We start from the raw sequence: 19,116 nt of genomic DNA on the forward strand, positions 1-19,116 counted from the left end.
ACAACAAGGAGAAGGGGGGGCCAAGCCCCACTCGCGCCCATCCCAGCGCTGGCACCGTCCCCACGCCCCAGCTGGGATTAGCACTAATGGGATTTACCATTTCATCCAATATTCCCCTAAAGATGAGCCTGGGAAGGGGGGGGAGCCCCCCTCACCCCCCCTCACCCCCTGCCAGCCCCACCCCACCCCCCCCCCGGTCCCCGTTAAGCTCTTTCTAATTAAAGCCAGCCCAGGGCTGTCCATCACCGTCCCCTCGGCGGGACCCCCACGGAAGAAGAGCCGAGGGGCAGAGCTACATAAAACATGTTTAATATCCAAGGGGGGGGTCAGGGGGGGTCAGGGGAGGTCACCCACCGTCTCAGGCTCGGGGGGGGGGCTGGGGGGCTGAGAACACACGTCCCTGGACAGGGCAGAGCCGCAGCGACACGTCACACCAAGCACAGACCAGGGGTATAAATACGGTGCTGGGGAAGGGCTGGGGGGCACAGAACGGGTTTGGGGGGGGGGGACACTGTCCGTCCGTGAGGGGCAGGGACATACAATCACTATGCTGGCATGGGGGGGGGGGGGACAGGATGGGGGCAGGTGGCCAGGGTGAGGTGGGGGGCACGGCCAAAAGGGACCACAGAGGTCCTGGCAGCTCTGTGTGTCACCGCCACCTCTGCGAGGGCCACGCTGCGGGAAGGAGACCTGCCTCGAAGTGACATGGGGGGGACGTGTGGAATGCCCAGGGGGGGCAAACAGGGCTGGGAGGGGGTGCTGGGAGGGTGGGGGAGGTGTAGAATCCCAAATCCCCCCCTCCCCATGGCCCTGCTGCCCCCACATTTGGTCCAGAGGAAGGCGAGGGGTGCAGGAGGGACATGCATGGGGACGGGGTGTCCCTGTCCCCCCAAGGCAGGGCAGTGCTGAGGTGGCTGCCCCCATCCTCCCCCAGCCCCCATCCCACCCTGCCAGGGCTCTGCCCCTGCCCCCCTGGGCGTTATATAGAGCTCTAATTCCACGCACGCACACACGAGATCCGAGGGGAACCAGGGGAACCCCAAAAAAAGGCGAAAAAACCCCACAGCAACCGGTGCCAGAAGAAAGCAAAACCCAACCGGGGCGGGGAGGGGGCGGCCGGGGGGGGCCCTGGCATGGCCCGGGGGGGGGGCACAGAGGGGACCCCCCCCTCATTTCTTGTTCTTGAGCTGGTTGGCGAGCCAGTCGAGGCCCTCGTAGAGCCCGTCGCCGCTGGTGGCACAGGTGGCCTGGATGTACCAGTTACGGTGGCGCAGGGAGTGCAGCCCCAGCTTGTCCGTGATCTCCGCTGCGTTCATGGCGTTGGGCAGGTCCTGCAGCGCACAAGGGATGTCACAGGAATGGATGCCAGCCCTCCATGTCCCTCCACGGGGGCTGGCACCAGCTCTGATGCCATGGGGGTGGGCACAGCTCTGCCACAGGGGAGCATCAGCAGCCCTGATGCTGCAGGGAGGAGGGGGAATGTGCCAGGGGGATGTGAGGCACCAGCCCTGGCACTGCAGGGATGGACAGAGCTGGGTTAAACACCAGCCCTGGCATCACAGGGATGGACAGAGCTGGGTTAAACACCAGCCTTGGCACCACAGGGATGGACAGAGCTGGGTTAAACACAGCCCTGGCACCACAGGATGGCTCCAAGGGCCATCACCATCCCTGGTGCCACAGGGAGGGCCACCATCATCCCTGGTGCCAGGGGATGGCTCCAAAAGCCACCACCATCCCTGGTGCTACGAAGATGACTCCAAGGGCCACCACTATCCCTGGTACCACAAGGATGGGTCTGGAGGTCACCACCATCCCTGGTGCCATGGAGATGACCTAGGGGGCCACCATCATCCCTGATGCCATGGGGATTGCCCTGGGGCCACCATCATCCCTGGTGCCACATGAATGGGTCTGGAGGCCACCACCGTCCTGGTGCCACAGGGAGGGCCACCACCTTCCCTGGTGCCATGGGGATGACTCCAAGAGCCACCACCATCCGTGATGCCACTGGAATTCCCTGGGGGTCACCACCATCCCTGGTGCCACAGGGATGACTCCAAGGGCCACCACTATCCCTGGTGCCACAGAGAGGGCCACCACCATCCCTGGTGCCATGGAGATGGGTCTGGGGGCCACCACCATCCCCGGTGCCACAGGCATGGTTCTGGGGGCCATCACCATCTCTGGTGCCACAGGGATGACTCCAAGGCCCACCACCATCCCTGGTGCCACAGGCATGGCCGTGCCTCTGTCCCACCACCTCTTTGACACCAGCCCTGATGCCACAGCACGTCCCACACCAGCCAGCTGCCCTGACACCCCAGGGACGTCTCCCCCCACCACAAGGCTCTCCCCACCCCCAGCCCCACCTGCTTGTTGGCGAAGACGAGGAGGACGGCGTCCCTGAGCTCATCCTCCGCCAGCATCCGCATCAGCTCCTCCCGCGCCTCGTTCACCCGCTCCCGGTCGTTGCTGTCCACCACGAAGATCAGCCCTGGCCAGAGCAGGGGGCACCATCAGGGCTGCCTGTGCTGCTCCCCGAGTCCCCACCACGCTGTCCTCTGAGCCACCTACCCTGGGTGTTCTGGAAGTAATGCCTCCAGAGGGGCCGGATCTTGTCCTGCCCACCCACATCCCACACGGTGAAGCTGATGTTCTTGTATTCCACTGTCTCCACGTTGAACCCTGCGGGGAGAGACAGTGCAGGGAAACTGAGGCACGGGGCAGCCACCAGCCCCTTCAAAGGAGCCCTGGTCACCCCCATTCTGGGCCATGGTGCTGGTTCTGGTCACCCCATTCTGGGATGCTGGCTCTGGTCACCCCATTCTGGGTCCTGGTCCTGCACACCCATCCCACACGGTGAAGCTGATGTTCTTGTACTCCACTGTCTCCACGTTGAACCCTGTGGGGAGCGACACTGGAGGGAAACTGAGGCACGGGGCAGTCACCAGCCCCTTCAAAGGAGCCCTGGTCACCCCATTCTGGGCCCTGGCTCTGGTCACCCCATTCTGGGGTGCTGGCTCTGGTCACCCCATTCTGGGATGCTGGCTCTGTTCACCCCATTTTGGGATGCTAGCTCTGTTCACCCCATTCTGGGGTGCTGGCTCTGGTCACCCCATTCTGGGCCCTGGCTCTAGTCACCCCCATTCTAGGATGCTGGCTCCGGTCACCCAATTCCGGGGTGCTATGCCATGGTCACCCCATTCTGGCCTCTGGTGCTGCCCACCCACATCCCACAGGGTGAAGCTGATGTTCTTGTACTCCACAGTCTCCATATTGAACCCTGCGAGGAGCAACAGCGCAGGGAAACTGAGGCACGGGGCAGCCCCTTCAAAGGAGCCCAGATTGGGAGAGGTCTCTGCTCGGCGTCCCCCCCCTCAAGCCCACCCACCGATGGTGGGGATGGTGGTGACGATCTCGCCCAGTTTGAGCTTGTAGAGGATGGTGGTCTTGCCAGCAGCGTCCAGCCCCACCATGAGGATCCGCATCTCCTTCTTGCCGATCAGGCTCTTCAGCAGGTTCCCGAAGATGTTGCCCATGGTGACGGCGGCGCTGGCTCCGAGGCCGGATCCTGCGGGGGCACGGGGCAGGCTGGGGGAGGCCCTGAAATCTGCAGGGGTGGAGCTGAGGGGTCCCCGGTGCTCGGAGCAGGGGGGGAATCGGGGATCCTCGTGTCCTGGGGGGATGCAGGGTTTGGGGGACCCCATGAAGGGGGGTGGGGAGGGGGTTGTGGACTGTATGGGGGTGTCTGCGTGTGCAGCTCGGGGGATGCTGAGCCGGCCCCCGCTGCACCCTGCAGAAGGACAGCCCAGGGCGCTGCACTGAGGGAAACTGAGGCAGAGCTGTCCCCCCCTCGAGAAGAGCAGAGCCCCCCCGGACCCGACCCAGCCTCCGCACGATGCCCCCATCACCGCAACCTCGCCGGAGGGGGAGGCCCCATCACCCCCCCCCCACCCAGCCCGAACCGCAGCGCGCCCCTTCCCCCGCACCGTGCGCATCCCCCGCGCCCCCGGGACCCCCCAATTCCCCGCTCCCCCTCTTCACCACCCCCCCATCACAACGCGCCCCCAAACCCCCTCCTCTCCATCCCGCACTGCGCCGCCCCCCCTTGCGCATCGCCCCCCGCCCCCGCCGCACCGCACCGCATCCCCCCGCGCCGCCCGGTACGACCCCAACCCACCGGGGCTCCGCGCCCCCGCCGCACCGGGCACCCCGGTACTCGCTGCAGCCCCCCCGCGCCGGTGCGGTGCTGACCCCCCCCCCCGGTTATCCCCGCGCACCCCCCGGCGATGCCCGCGCCCCGCACCCCCGAGCGGCGTGCGGCCCCCCGCACCTGGTGCCGGTGCCGGTGCCGGTTCCGCCCCCGCCGCCGCTGACTCTGCACCGCTCCCGCCGCCGGAAGCGGAGGCCCCGAGCGCGCCGATCTCGCGAGAGCGCCCGGTTAACCCCCCCCGCCCCCCCTCCCGCCGCCCCGCTCCGCTTCCCGCAACCTCCCCCCCAACACACCGGGACCGGGGGCGCGCGCGGGGAGCGGCGGAGAGGGGGGGGGGGAGCGGGGGGTGCAATGGCGAGAGGCACCGGGCGTTACCATGGCAACGGCTGCAGCAGTGAGGGGGGGACACTGAGGGGGGGGACACTGAGGGGGGGTCCCCGTGTGTCCCCCCCCCCACCCCGCCATCAGCCCGGTCCTGGCGGCACCGGGACCCGCACCGGGGGGGCTGAGCCGAGTCCGAAGGGGGTACGGGGAGAGCGGGGTCCCGGCTCTTCCGCCCCCGCCGTGAGCACCGGGGACGCAGCGTCCCGGTTTGGGGGGGTCCCTGTGCTTCACGGGGGACGAGGATCCCCGCACCGTAACGGGGGGACAGGCTGAGCACCCCCGCACCGTGCCGGTATGGTCGGTACCGAGGCTGCCCCGGTGTTCGCAGGCTGGGCAGGGGACGGGACGGGGCGCGGGGAACCCGCCGGTGCTTCCCACGTCCGTCTGTCCCCGTTGTCCGCTTGTCCGTCCCTGCTCGGCGCCACGGGACAGAACGGATGCCCCCCGCTCCCAGGCAGGTACCGGGGGAGCCGAGCAGCACCCGGCGCCCCGACGGCTGCGGGAACTGTTCCAGCAGCACCCCAGAACTGGGGGGGATCCCGAGCACCGGGCCGCCATGGGCTGCAGCACAGAGGGGATGGGGGGAACGGGGGCTCGGGGCAGCGGGCAGCGAGTGCGAGGACCGGAGAGTCCCGGGATGGAGCGGGGGAGGCGAGGGCCGCGGTTGCGCCGCGCCGCTGGTGGCACAGCCCCGGGCAGGGCCCTCCCAGCCGCGCCCCGGGGCCTCCCCGCGGCCGCTGACCTCAGCCCCGGGAGCCCCGACGGGGCGGAGGCCCGAGGGCGTGGACACGGCCCGGCCCGGCCGGGAACCGGGGCGGGGGAGGCGGGAGCGCCGCGCTGGAGCAGACCCCGGCTCGGCCCTGGGTTCCTCCCGGGCCGGGGGAAGGGGTGCGGGTGGGTGCCCGTGCGAGCCCCCCACCCCCGCCGCCGTCCCGGGGCTTTGTCCGTCCTTGAATTAAACTGGAGAGCGGCGGCCCCGGGCCGTGACGGGCCAGCGGGGCTAATCCGGCCCCGCATGACTGGTCCGGGGAAACCGCGGCCGGGGGATTACCCCCCCCGGTTCCCGCCCCAACGGGGGACTCAGCTCAGGGCCCCCGGCCCGTCGGGCCCCGCACTGGGGACTTCACACCCGCCCACAACCGGCCCGGGCGGGGAGTGACGGGGACAGTCGTGTCCCAACCGAGACCGGGCCAGCACCGGCCCTGCGTGCCCGTGGGGCTGGTTCTGGCCATGGGCACGTCCGGCCGCCGCCATCCGAGCACCCCCTGCCCTTCCTTCTGTCCGCCCTCCCTCAATCCCTCCGGTCCATCCCTACCTCCGACACCCGGTACCGGCCCAGACCGGGCTCTCCGGGGCAGCGGGAGCCGTGCGGGGCCGTGCCGCGCCCACGCGGGTTGTACACACCGTTCACGGGGGTCCGGGACAGCCCGAGACAGCCCGGGACAAGCCGGGCTCCAGCGGCTGGAAGAGGCTGTAGCCCCCGTTCCACCGGGCACGGAGTAGGACGGGACAGGGCTCCGTGGGCTCCGGAGGGGCGCCCGGCAGCCTCGACGGTCCCCGTCCCTGGGCACGGCACGTCGCGTCCCCCGGAAAGCCCCAGGACGGTGTCCCCGGCTTTCCCGTGCGCTCTGGGTTGTCACGGAGCTCTGCCTCCCCCGTGCGCCCGGGACTGTCCCGGGAGATCCCGTCACTGCTGTCCCTGTGCACCCCGGGCTGTGCCGGGACATCCCGGGCTATCCCCGTTCCCCGCTCCCTCCGTGCGCCCGGAGCCGTCCGGGGCCATCCCGGGTGGGCATTTCCTCGCACCGGGAGCTGTCGCGGGCCGGTGCCGGTGCCTGCAGAACGTGTGCGCGGGACGGCGGGGAAGGCGGGGGGCGGCAGCCGGGAGCTCTGGGCACGGGGCCGGGGCGCAGCCACCCCGCCGGGCTAATCCGGGCCGTGACGGACAGCCCCGGCGCCGCCGCTCCCGCCGCCCCGTAAGAGATGCCGCAGCTCCGCCGCTCCCCATTGTTAGGGCGAGGACGCGGGGAGGCCCCGCGCGGCGGGACCGGCCCACGGGGACCCTCCGCGCCGCCCCTATAAGAGGGAAGGGGCTGGAAGATGCTCCCGGGTGCTGAGCGCTGTGCACCCGCCGCGCCGAGCCGAGTCCAGCCGTGCCGGCTCCCCGGGGAGCTGCCGGTACCGACCACCGGCACCAGCTACCGCGCACGGACCGCCGAGAAACAGCAGCGGTACCGACGCACAGAGTGCCGAGCACCGGCTCCCCAGAAGCGGCATCGCGAACGGAGCCCCCGACGCCGCGCTCCGGGGCCCGGTCGGTGCGCGCTGGGCACCGCACCCCCGACGCCGCGCCCCGGCCACCGGCTGCAGCCCGGTGGCGGCGGCGGTGCCGGCCCGGCCCGCCCGCCCGGCGCTCCCCGCGTCCCCCCGCGGCCGTCCTGATCTCGGAGCCGCCCCGCGCGTCCGGAAACACGCGTGGATGTAGCGGCCGGGCCGGGGGCTCTGCGGCACCATAAATACCGGGACGGCCGCTCGCCCGCGCACTCTGCCGGGGCTCCCGGGGCCGGAGCCATGCGCGCCGCCGCGCTGGGGCTGGCGCTCCGGGCACTCTGGGCTCTGGCCCTCTCCTCCCTCTCCAACACGCTGGCAGTGAACAACAGCGGGCGGTGGTGGTGAGTCGGACAGCACCGGCACCGGCACCGGTACCGGCACCGGGGTGGTGAGGCGGGAGGGCGGGGCTGGCACAGGAACAGCAGGGACTGCCCTGCGCGCAGGAATGGGGCGTGTGGGGGGACACGGGGCTGCGAGCCGCCTTTGGGATCCCTACAGGGGATGCTGCGGTGGCAGCGAGGAACCTGCAGGGCGGCTGAGGTGAGGAGGGAGGCGCTGGGGTCACCATGCCCACCTGTGCCACAGGGGCATCATCAACGTGGCCTCGTCCACCAACCTGCTGACCGACTCCAAGAACGTGCAGCTGGTGCTGGACCCCAGCCTGCAGCTGCTGAGCCGAAAGCAGCGCAAGCTGATCCGGCAGAACCCCGGCATCCTGCACAGCGTCAGCTCCGGCCTCCAGACCGCCATCAAGGAGTGCAAGTGGCAGTTCCGCAACCGCCGCTGGAACTGCCCCACCTCGCAGGGCCCCAACATCTTCGGCAAAATCGTCAACAGGGGTGAGGCTGGTGGGAGGGGAAGCACGGGGGTCCCCCAGACCTCCTCCATGCACCCCCGAGTTGGGATGCTCATCAAGGCAGCCCTGGTGTCTATGGGGCATCACCAGCTCATTGTGATGGAGGGTTGGGGATGCCAGTGGGTGCCCCCTCCCCATCCTGGCAGCACCCTGAGGCCCCGCTCCCTCCACAGGCTGCCGGGAGACAGCGTTCATCTTTGCCATCACCAGCGCTGGCGTCACACACTCGGTGGCCCGGTCGTGCTCGGAGGGGTCCATCGAGTCCTGCACCTGTGACTACCGGCGCCGTGGGCCCGGGGGTCCCGACTGGCACTGGGGGGGCTGCAGTGACAACATCGACTTCGGCCGCCTCTTCGGGAGGGAGTTTGTGGACTCCAGCGAGAAGGGCCGGGACCTGCGTTTCCTCATGAACCTGCACAACAACGAGGCCGGGCGCATGGTGAGGGCACCGGGGGCTTGCTGAGGGCACTGGGGTGGGCACAGAGATGAGCACGGCCACCAAAACCTTCTGCCTGTTCCCATGTGTGTGTTGGGAGCAGCTGGAGATGGGTTTTGTGCTTGTCTTTGGGACAAGTGATGTCTGAGTGATGTGACCCTGCAGAAATGAGGGGTGTAGGAGCACGGTGGTCCCTAGGAGGGGTCCCAGGCTGCTCACAAAGCCCCAAATTCCCATTTCCTTCCAGGCACAGAGATGAGCACGGCCACCAAAACCTTCAGCCTGTTCCCATGTGTGTGTTGGGAGCAGCTGGAGATGGGTTTCACACTTATCTTTGCACGAGTGATGTGACCCTGCAGAAATGAGGGGTGTAGGAGCATGGTGGTCCCCAGGGACATCTCAGGCTGCTCACAAAGCCCCAAATTCCCATTTCCTTCCAGGCACAGAGATGAGCACGGCCACCAAAACCTTCTGCCTGTTCCTATGTGTGTATTGGGAACAGTTGGAGATGGGTTTTGTGCTTGTCTTTGGGATAAATGATGTCTGAGCGATGTGACAGTGAAGAAATGAGGAGTGTAGGAGCATTCCCAGGGGGGTCTCAGGCTGCTCACAAAGCCCCAAATTCCCGTTTCCTTCCAGGCACAAAGATGAGCACAACCACCAAAACCTTCAGCCTGTTCTGGGAACAGTTGGAGATGGGTTTTGTGCTTGTGTTTGGGACAAGTGATGTCTGAGTGATGTGACAGTGCAGAAATGAGGGGTGTAGGAGCACGGTGGTCCCCAGGGGGGTCCCAGGCTGCTCACAAAGCCCCAAATTCCCCTTTCCTTCCAGACTGTCTTCTCGGAGATGCGCCAGGAGTGCAAGTGCCACGGCATGTCGGGCTCCTGCACCGTCCGCACCTGCTGGATGCGGCTGCCCACCTTCCGTGCCGTGGGTGATGTCCTGAAGGATCGCTTCGACGGCGCTTCCCGCGTCATCTACGGCAACAAGGGCAGCAACCGCGCGTCGCGGGTGGAGCTGCATCACCTGGAGCCCGAGAACCCGGCCCACAAACCCCCCTCGCCCCACGACCTCGTGTACTTCGAGAAATCGCCCAATTTCTGCACCTACAGCGGGAAGATGGGCACGGCGGGCACGGCTGGGAGGTTCTGCAACAGCTCCTCGCCAGGGCTGGACGGGTGCGAGCTGCTGTGCTGCGGGCGCGGGTACCGCACGCGCACCCAGCGCGTCACCGAGCGCTGCAACTGCACCTTCCACTGGTGCTGCCACGTCAGCTGCCTCAACTGCACCAACACCCAGGTGCTGCACGAGTGCCTGTGAGCTGCCCGGCCCGGCCCCGGAGGGGGTCAGCGCCACCCACCCCCCATGACGGGTGCCCGGCTGGATTGAAGGCACCTATGGGTGCGGGGTGTGGATGTGTCCTAGGGACCCCCGTCCTGCCATGGGTGGGCTCAGTGTCAAGCACCTTGCCGGCCACTCCCCGGCTCCACGGGGTCACTTCTTGCTGTAAATAAAATATTTATTGTGGACGGTTTGGTGCTGCCGCCCCCCCCCCCCTGCTTCGCTGGCCCCAGGCCCTGTTTTTTATAATGAAAGATAATAATAATTAATAATGATGATGCTTTGTTACAGGTGTCATTGATAGCCTTTAGAGAAGAATAAAGAATATATTTTTATCAGTCCTGCCCTGATTTGTGTCTGGGGAGAGCTGGGGGAAGGAGGGGGGACACCAATGCATCCCAAACTGTGCGATGAACTGTCCATCTGTCCATCCATCACTTCTCCATCCCCATTCCACGTCCATCAGCCTGTCTGGCTGCTGTCTGTCCATCTCTCTCCTCCTTCCCTCCACTCTCTGCCATCCCCTCCCCGCAGACCCCGTTCCTTCTCCCGCTGTGCCCGTCTCCATCGCAGCCATTCCCGCCGCCGCCGCCGCTCCCGGCCGGGACCGTGCAATCCCCAGGGCTGCGGCGCCCATCACCATGGCACCTTGACTGCAGCATCTCCGATGCTGGAATTTGCCGGGGCGGTCGGGCTGGTGCCGCCGAGGCCGGGAGTTGGGAGCGGCCCCGGGAGGTACAAGACGACAGACAGGGAATGAGCATCGTCCATCACCGCTACCGGCCGGGGCTGACGGCTCCCCTCGGCTCCGGGGGAAAAGCAGGGCCGGGGAAGGGCACCGAGGTTACCGGGGCAGGGGCCAGAGGGGACAGAGATGGCCACTGGCCCCACAAACAGCCCTACGTCCGTGTGTGACCACAAGAGAAATGATGTGGCGAAGCGGGGGGGTGCAGCTCTGTGGTTGGCAGGTGTTCTGCTGGCATGGGATGGGCATTTCTGCGGGGCAGGCTTCCCTCAGGATGGGCATCCCTCTGGAACGGGCATCCCTCTGGAATGGGCATCCCTCTGGGATGGGCATCTTCTTGGGACAATCCTCCCACTGGAGTGGGCACCCCACCAGGATGGGAAATTCAGCACTCAGGACGTGCCCTGAGATGGGATTTTTCCCTGATAAGCATCCCAAAGGGGTGGGCACATCCCCAGAATGGGCACCCTTGGGAAAGGCATCCCTCTGGAATGGGCATCCCTTTGGAATGGGCATCCTCTTGGCACAGTCCTCCCACTGGAGTGGGCACCACACCAGGATGGGGAATTCAGCACTCAGGACGTGCCCTGAGATGGGTTTTTCCCTGGGATAAGCATCCCAAAGGGGTGGGCACATCTCCAGAATGGGCATCCTTGGGAAGGGCATCCCTCTGGAATGGGCATCCCATCAGAATGGGCATCCCTTTGGAATGGGCATCCTCTTGGGACAGTCCAGGAGTGGGCACCCAACCAGGATGGGAATTCAGCTCTCAGGACGTGCCCTGAGATGGGATTTTTTCTGGGATAAGTCCCAAAGGGGTGGGCACATCCCCAGAGCGGGCACCCTTGGGAAGGGCATCCTTTTGGGACAGGCATCCCACGGGGACGGGCACAGGCTCCACACATCCCCCCTGCACCATTATTTCACACTTGGGGACATCAAAACCTCCTTCTCTGTGTTTGGGGGACCCCCAGCCCGGTGCCCCGGGGGTCCCCAGAGCCCGGGCTCCCCCCAGAGCCGGGAACCTCTCGGGGCCCCTGAGGCTGCACCGCATCAAAGGCTGCGGGATGACGCTGCCACCACCCGAAATATCCCGCGGAGCCGATAGTGGAAAAGTTGATGTTTCGAGACTCAAAGGAGGGGGGGGAAAAACACCCTGGGGGCCCCCGCTGCCCGCGCCAAGGTCAAAACACAGCCCAGCGTGGAGAATAAAATACCAAAAGGCGAGGAAAACGCCTGGAAAGGAACACAGCCCGAAATAACCCTCCGAGCATCTCCCGCCTGCCGGGTTATCTGCCTGCTAAATTCTGCTCCTGCTTCAGCATGAAAATAGCCTGTTTTCCTGCGGTAGGAGTCAGGAATATAGATAATGACATTCTTATAAGTCACCTCTGTTACTCAGCTTTTCCTGCGTGTCCTGCTGGGCACCTCGGGCAGCCGCGACCCCCAGGTGGGCAGGGGCACCCTGGGCACGGGGCACAGACCTCCCCTGGCGTGGACAAATATTCCTGGGTGCTGGAAATAGCTGCTGTGGGCCAGCTGAGGGCCAGGGAGAGGGCGGTGCCATCCTGCAGCAGGCTGTCACATCTGGGAAGCCGGGTAACAGCTGGATGGTGGCCACAAGCTGGGCCTGCTGAGGGATGGGACAGCCCCGTCCAGGGATGGGGTGCAGGGGGGCTCTGCCTGGGGGTATGGGACAGAGAGACACACAGAAATGCAGGACAGAGGGACAGGAGGGCTGCCAGGACAAAGGTGTCATTCCCAGAAATGTGGGGCGCTGGGATAGGACAATGCCCAGGGGTGCAGGACAGAGGGACACAGCCATGCCCAGGGGTGCAGGACAGAGGGGACAGAGGGACACAGCCATGCCCAGGGGTGCAGGACAGAGGGGACAGAGGGACACAGCAATGCCCAGGGGTGCAGGACAGAGGGACACAGCCATGCCCAGGGGTGCAGGACAGTGGGGACAGAGGGACACAGCCATGCCTAGGGGTGCAGGACAGTGGGGTGGTGACATTCCCCAACGTGCAGGACAGAAAGACAGGACAATGCCCAAAGTTTCTGGACAGAGGGACAGGATGACACAAAGAGATGCAGAACAGAGCTGTGCCTAGAGGTGTGGGACAGAGGGACGGTGTCATTCCCAGAATCCAGACAGAGGGACAGGACTGTGCCCAGAGGTGCAGGACAGAGGAATTGTGTCACTCCCAGAGGTACAGGACAGGACAATGCCCAGAGGTGCAGGACAGGACAGGACTGTGCCCAGAGGTGCAGGACAGGAATTGTGTCACTCCCAGAGGTGCAGGACAGGTCAGGACAGTGCCCAGAGGTGCAGGACAGAGGAATTGTGGCATTCCCAGAGATGCAGGACAGGACAGTGCCCAGAAGTGTGGGGCAGGAGGACTCTGCCATTTCCAGAAATGCACGACAGAAGGACAGAACAGTATCCAGAGGTGCAGGACAGACACACAGAGCTGTGCCCACCTGGCCCCATCCCACCTGCAGGACCATCCCCATCCCCTCCCATCCCATCGCATCCCCTGTCACCATCACCAGCGGCACAGCCCCGTCCCGGCTCCCCTCGCCTCCGGTCGATGCGGACCCACGTCCCGCCAGCTCCCGGCTTGTCCGGCCGCCCCCTCCCATCCGCCGCATTCCTCCGGCGCGGGGCCAACGCGCCCAGCAACGGTGGCAGCGCTGGCCTCTAATCCCCGGGCATGCCAGCCCCGGGGGGACCGTCGCCGTCACCCACTCCCTGATAGGTGACCAATGCCCGAGACGAACAATTAGGGACAAAGCGGAGCCGCCGGGGGCTAACGCCGGCCTTCACGGGTGCCTTGTGCGGCATTCGGCGGGTTTAATGAATTGTCCATCAATCCTTTCAGCTCCGCTCGCCCGGGCTGGATTAATCTGAGAAGCCGCAGTGGGGAAGGAGCCGCTAAGCCTGTATTTATTACTCTGCCATTGTAACTAATTGAGGTAATTATCTGTGACTCCAACCCCGCGCAACAATGCCGCATTCAGCGGACCCTTCCCACCGGCTCCTCGCGCGGCCTGGGAGAGGCGGCACCGCGGGCAGGGACACGGGGACGCGGCGGGGACGGTGGGGTGGGGACGGTCAGGGTGTCAGCAGGTGACACCGCGCTGCGGGGACACGGACAGCGCTGCTGGCACGCGTGGGACGTGGCACGGCCGGTGCCAGCTGCACGTGAGGGTCACGGCTCTGTGGGGACACTGCCAACAGCAGTGCACACATGGACACGGATCTTTGGGGACATCGTTGCCACCAGTGACACACAAATGTCACAGCTGGCTGGGGGCACTACCAGCACTGGCACATACATGGACAGGGCTCCTTTGGGACATTGCCAGCTGCCCGTGTGGGTCATGGTTCTGTGGGGACACTGCCAACAGCAGTGCACACACGGACACGGATCTTTGGGGACACCAGTGACACACGAATGTCACAGCTCACTGAGGACTCCGCCATTACTGGCACATACATGGACAGGGCTCCTTTGGGACATGGCATGGCCGGTGCCAGCTGCCCGTGAGGGTCACGGCTTTGTGGGGACACTGCCAACAGCAGAGCACACATGGACACGGATCTTTGAGGACACCATTGTCACGAGTGACACACAAATGTCACAGCTGGCTGGGGGCACTGCCAGCACTTCCACATACATGGACAGGGCTCCTTTGGGACATTGCCAACACCAGTGACACATGACAGGGCTCCTTTGGGACATGGCACGGCCAGTGCCAGTTTCACATGAGGGTCACAGCTCTGCAGGGACACTGCCACATGGACACAGATCTCTGGGGACACTGCTGTCACACGAAGGTCACAGCTGGCTGGGGACACCGCCGGCACTGGCACATACATGGACAAGGCTCCTTTGGGACATTGCCAACACCAGTGACACATGAGACACGGCTCTCTGGGGACGCCAGCCACCACCAGTGACACACAGGGCTTGTGGCTGTCTGGGGACAGCGGCAGCAGCACAGACACACACATGGGGACAGGCCTGTGGTGACATCGCTGTCACAAGTGACACACAAAGCTCTCAGACACCACCAGCACCCACGACACTCACGGCTCTCTGGGAGCACAGCCAGAGCTGGCACAGCGCTCTGGGGACACCGCCGTCACCGGTGACACACGAGGGTCACAGCTCCCTGCGGGGACATCGCCAGCCCCGGTGACACCGCACTGCCCGGCACGGATGTCACACGTGGCTGACGGTTCTTTGGGGACACAGCACCGCTCCGGGGGCAGGCAGGACCCCCGTGCCCCCCGTGCCCCCCCGTGCCCCCCGGTGCCCCCCGGTGCCATCGCTCACCGGCTGCGCGGCGACATCTGGCGGCCACACGCGTCCCTCTCCGGGGGCTCCGGTACCGGGCGAGACCCCCCGGTCCCGGGCGTTGTCACCCGCACGGGCTGAGCCCCCGGTGGCCCCGGGGGGACCCCCGAGGCTGCGGCGCGTTCCGGTGCCCCGGGGGTGCCGGGGGAAGGCGCTGGCGCCGGCGCAGCCCGAATTAGAAGGTGAATTTCCCGGCGGGAGCGGCTTTGGGCAGGAGCTGATCCCACGGGAAGGGCAGCGCCGCTGCCCCCGCGTCTGGGGCACCCCGCCGGGCACCGCGCCGGGCCGTGACGGGCTGTGCTGGGCCGTGCCAGGTTATACCAGGCTGTGCCAAGCTGTTTTAGTTTGAGCTGAGCCGTGCCAGGTTATACCAACCTGTGTTTGTGCTAAGCCGTGCCAGGTTATACCAGCCTGTGTTAGCTTGTGCTGAGCCGTGCCAGGCTGTACCAGCCTGTGCCAAGCTGTACCAGCCTGTGCTGGGCCGTGCCAGGCTATGCCAAGCTGTTTTAGTTTGTGCTGAGCCGTGCCAGGTTATACCAACCTGTGTAAGTTTGTGCTGAGCCGTGCCAGGTTATACCAGGCCTGTGCCAAGCTTAGTTTGTGTTGAGCCGTGCCAGGCTGTACCAGCCTGTGCCAAGCTGTGCCAGGCTGTGCTGGGCCGTGCCAAGCTGTGGTAGTTTGTGTTGAGCCGTGCCAGGCTGTACCAGCCTGTGCTGGGCCGTGCCAAGCTGTGGTAGTTTGTGTTGAGCCGTGCCAGGCTGTACCAGCCTGTGCCAAGCCGTGCCAAGTCGCAAAGAGCTGTTCTGGTGCTGGCCATGCCGTGCTGTGCTGTGCCAAACTGAGCCATGCCAGGCTGTGCTAAGGTGTGCCAAGTCGTGCCCAGCTGTGATGAGCTGTGCCAAACAGGCTGTGCCAAGTGTTCTGGGCTTTGCCGAGCAGTGCTGAGCTGTGCTGAGCCATGCCAGGTGGCATCAGGCAGTGCCAGGCTCTGCCAGGCTGCACTGAGCTGTTCTGAGCTGTTCCTCTCCATGCCAAGCCGTGCCAAGGTTGCTGAGCTGAGCTTGGCTCTTCTGGGCTTTGCCAAGCCATGCCAGGCTGCTGTGCCAAGCTGTGCCAGGCTATACCAAGCTGTGCCAGGCCATGTCAAACTGTGCCAGGCTATACCAGGCTGTGCCAAGGTGTTCTGGGTCATACCAAGCCACATTCCAAACCGTGCCAGGCTGTGCCAAGCTGCATCGTGCCGTGACAATCCGTGGCTCACACACACCTTGCCAACCATCCTATTCCGTGCCAGGCCATGCCAAGCCGTGCCAAGGCTGCTGAGTTGAGCTCTGTTCTGGGCTTTGCCAAGCCGTGCCAGGCTGCTGTGCCAGGCCATACCAAGCTGTGCCAGTCTATACCAAGCTATGCCAAGATGTTCTGGGTCATACCAAGCCACATTCCAAACCGTGCCAGGCTGTGCCAGACTGCATCGTGCCGTGACAATCCGCGGCTCACACACACCTTGCCAACCATCCTATTCCGTGCCAGGCCATGCCAAGCCGTGCCAGGTGCCACCATACCGGCTGTAGAACCACCCCTGTGCCACGGGGCGCTGCAACTGCCCTTGTGGCCAGAGCCAGGTGTGGCACTTGGATGCCACCCTGGCCACGTGCCAGCACAGGGGGACACACTGGGGGGGGGTGACGTGGCCTTGGGGTGCCCCCCCAGCCTCCCGGGGTGGCCCGGCCGCCGCGGCTGCCCCGTGCCGTGACCTCCGCGCCGGTGTCACCGCGATAATGACAGGGTCGCGCCGGGGGGGCGGGGGAGGAGCCGGTTTTAAATAACGCGCAAATTGGCCACGATATTTGTGCGGTTTCCTGGGGATCCTCCTCCCTCGCTGCCCTCCCCTCCTGCAGCGTGACTAAGAGAGGTGGCGGCTGTTTGGGGGGGACAGTGACTCACGGGGGGTCCCCCCCCGGCCGTGACGTGGGGCTGCTGGTGGCGCAGGGCCAGCCCTGCTGTGTCACCTGCTCATTATGGGGGGCACGGGGGGGGCTGGCACGTCCTGCCCGTGTTGTGACGCACCGTGGTGGCCGCAGGGACACCCGGGACCTCCGGCTGACCCCGGCACCGTAACGGGACACCGGGGATGTCACGGGGGCGTGCCCGGACACCTGAGTGCTTGTTGGGGGGCACGGAGTGACCTGAAGGGGTGACACCCCCCCCCCACCCCGACCTCCCACAAACAGGGACAGAGGCAGCGCAGGGGATCCCGGAGCTTTTATTGGGGTCAGCCCGTGGGAACTCCAGCCCTGAGCGCCTGAGAACCACACCCCGGCAAGCCCCGCCCTAAAGGTGCCACACCCCGGCAAGCCCCGCCCCTCAGGCCGGGGTGGGGCTGGCGGGGCCCGGGGGGGCTCCGGCGCTCTCCAGGCTGCTGCTGCTGCTGCTGTAGGCTCGGGGGTCTCGGCAGAGGCGCTGCCGGGACCCCCCCACGCTGCTCTCGGCATCCGAGTCCGAGTCGGGCGCCGTGTGCCGGCGGATGCGGGACACGGCTTCCCGCAATGCCTGCGCGTACAGCACCGGCCGCCGCGGCGGGGGCCGCCCCCGGGCACCCCTGCAGCCCCCCGGGCTGTGCCACGGGCTGCGGGGGCTGCCGGGGGGCTCCCGGGGCGGCGAGGGCGCTGCCGAAGCGCTGCCAACCCCGGCGGGCACCGAAGGGCTGCGAGGAGGGGATGCCCTGGCATAGCGGACCTGCTGGCGCTGCGGGGGTGGCACGTACTGGGCACGGACCACCACGCGGGTGGCATCGATGAGGACGTGGCCCCCCGTTCCCCGCTGGCCCCTCCCGCGCCCCGGTGCCCGCTCCCGGCCGGCTGCTGCCCGTGGCAGCGTCTGGCAGTGCCGGGGGCCGGTGCCAGGCCCTGCTGGGGACGGCAGCGTCGCACGGGGCCACCGGTGCTTGGCCTCGGTGGCCGCCCGGGGCAGAGTGTGGCTCCAGGCGCCCGGCACAGCCCCCCGGGCCCGAGGAGGAGCCGCCGGGGGGCTGCGGGGTCCCCGCGGGGGTCGCAGCTGGAGGGTGCGGTGGGGACCGTCATAGGCGGGGGGTGCGATGTAAGGGGGGGGTCCCCCTCGGCGGCCGTGGGCCGCCTGCACCCGCTGCATGTGCACCTCGTACGTGGGGGGGCCCTGCTTGTCCCCCGACACCGCGGGCCGAGGGGTGGGCACGGCGTGACCCCCCCAGGGTCCGCTGCTGCCCCCCAGCCCCTCAAGCTGCGGTGGGGGGCAGGGGGTGGGGGGGACCCGGGGCCGGGCTGTGAAGTCCTGCAGGCGACAAGGGGGGTTGGAGGGCACTGGGGGCCAAGGGGGGGCCAGCTCGGCCACAAAGCGTTTCTCCAGGTACCTGCAAGACAGAGAGGGGAGTGAGGGCAGCGAGGGAGGGGAGCAGGGGAGGGGAGCAGGGCGGACCCCCCCAGCCCCAAATTCCGGTCCCCACTCACGCGTACTCCCCGGCGATGCGGCGGTAGGTCCAGGGCGGCTCGGGCCAGCAGCCCGCGGCCATGCCGGCACCACCCGGGCTGCAACACGCCACCGTGTCGATCTCCACCAGCACCAGCTTGGTCCGCTCGCAGATCCGCAGGCGCCCCGCACCACCCCGCTCCGGACCCCCCAGCATTGCCCCGGCCGACAGGGGGGTCCCCACGGTGGCGGGGGGGGGCTCAGCGGAGCCTCGGCGGTGCCACCAGCCCGCCCGCACGCACCCACCTGCCGCACGTGTGCCCCCGGTGCCCCCGTGTCCCGCCCGGTGCCACCTCGGGCCACGCTGACCCCGGGGGGAGCGGCGCACGGCGGGGACCCCACCGGCCGTCCCAGGGGTGTCGGTGTGTCGCGTGTGTGTGTTTGTGTCCCCCCCCCTTTCCCTCGCCCCGCGGGATCCCTTCCCCCCCTGCGACAAGCAGGCGATGGCGGGTTTGGCACCGAGCGCTGCAGCCCACGCGGGCTCCGAGCGGAGCTTAGCAACCCTCCGGCGGCGGCATGGCAACCGGCACGGCCCCCCTCCCGAGTCCCCCGGGCCCCCCGGTACCTGCCCGGCGCTCCCCTGGCTCTGCCGGAGCCCGGCACTGGCACGGACGCGCTCCCCGGGCCGGCCGTCCCCTCCCCGCCAGGAATGTGCCTCGCTCAGCACGGCCGGGCCTCGCACCTCCCCTGCGGACACCGGCTGCGAACGGCGCTGTCCCGGCTGCCCGAGACCCCCCCAGGGCACCCCAACATCCCGCTCAGCCCCCTCAACCTCCCCCAGCCCCTGCCGGACTCCCCCTGCTCACCGCGGTGCCCACAACAGGGTCCCCATGTCCTGCCGGGTCCCCATGTCCTGCCGGGTCCCTGTCTCTGTCCCATCCCCAATCCCGGCCTTTTAGAAAAGCCACAGGCGTAACAAACAGGGATTTAGGGTCTGG

The 19,116-nt window shown here is 67.0% G+C and overlaps 3 protein-coding genes across 4 annotated transcripts; 1 reads left to right on the top strand and 2 right to left on the bottom strand.

Annotated features, from left to right (window-relative positions):
* Positions 1-293: 293 nt before the first annotated feature.
* Positions 294-3,574, bottom strand: ARF3 (ARF GTPase 3). Of its 2 annotated transcripts, XM_074530616.1 has the most exons (5): positions 3,395-3,574; positions 2,852-2,905; positions 2,578-2,634; positions 2,373-2,497; positions 294-1,331 (listed from the first exon to the last, which is right to left on the bottom strand). In XM_074530616.1, the coding sequence occupies exons 1-5, from the start codon at positions 3,540-3,542 to the stop codon at positions 1,170-1,172; spliced, it is 546 nt and encodes a 181-aa protein (XP_074386717.1). In that variant the 5' UTR covers positions 3,543-3,574; the 3' UTR covers positions 294-1,169. The 2 variants fall into 2 exon arrangements, with proteins under 2 accessions (XP_074386717.1, XP_074386716.1); XM_074530615.1 differs by lacking the exon at positions 2,852-2,905 and having other exon boundaries at positions 2,578-2,688.
* Positions 3,575-7,139: 3,565 nt separating this feature from the next.
* Positions 7,140-9,882, top strand: WNT1 (Wnt family member 1). The gene is made up of 4 exons (XM_074530617.1): positions 7,140-7,272; positions 7,517-7,770; positions 7,961-8,226; positions 9,056-9,882. The coding sequence occupies exons 1-4, from the start codon at positions 7,172-7,174 to the stop codon at positions 9,542-9,544; spliced, it is 1,110 nt and encodes a 369-aa protein (XP_074386718.1). The 5' UTR covers positions 7,140-7,171; the 3' UTR covers positions 9,545-9,882.
* A 7,040-nt stretch (positions 9,883-16,922) lies between these two features.
* DDN (dendrin) lies at positions 16,923-18,733 on the bottom strand. Its single transcript, XM_074530935.1, has 2 exons — positions 18,160-18,733; positions 16,923-18,062 (listed from the first exon to the last, which is right to left on the bottom strand). The coding sequence occupies exons 1-2, from the start codon at positions 18,333-18,335 to the stop codon at positions 17,042-17,044; spliced, it is 1,197 nt and encodes a 398-aa protein (XP_074387036.1). The 5' UTR covers positions 18,336-18,733; the 3' UTR covers positions 16,923-17,041.
* Positions 18,734-19,116: the final 383 nt, after the last annotated feature.

Source organism: Zonotrichia albicollis, chromosome 33 (assembly GCF_047830755.1).
Source record: "Zonotrichia albicollis isolate bZonAlb1 chromosome 33, bZonAlb1.hap1, whole genome shotgun sequence".
NCBI lineage: Eukaryota > Metazoa > Chordata > Aves > Passeriformes > Passerellidae > Zonotrichia > Zonotrichia albicollis.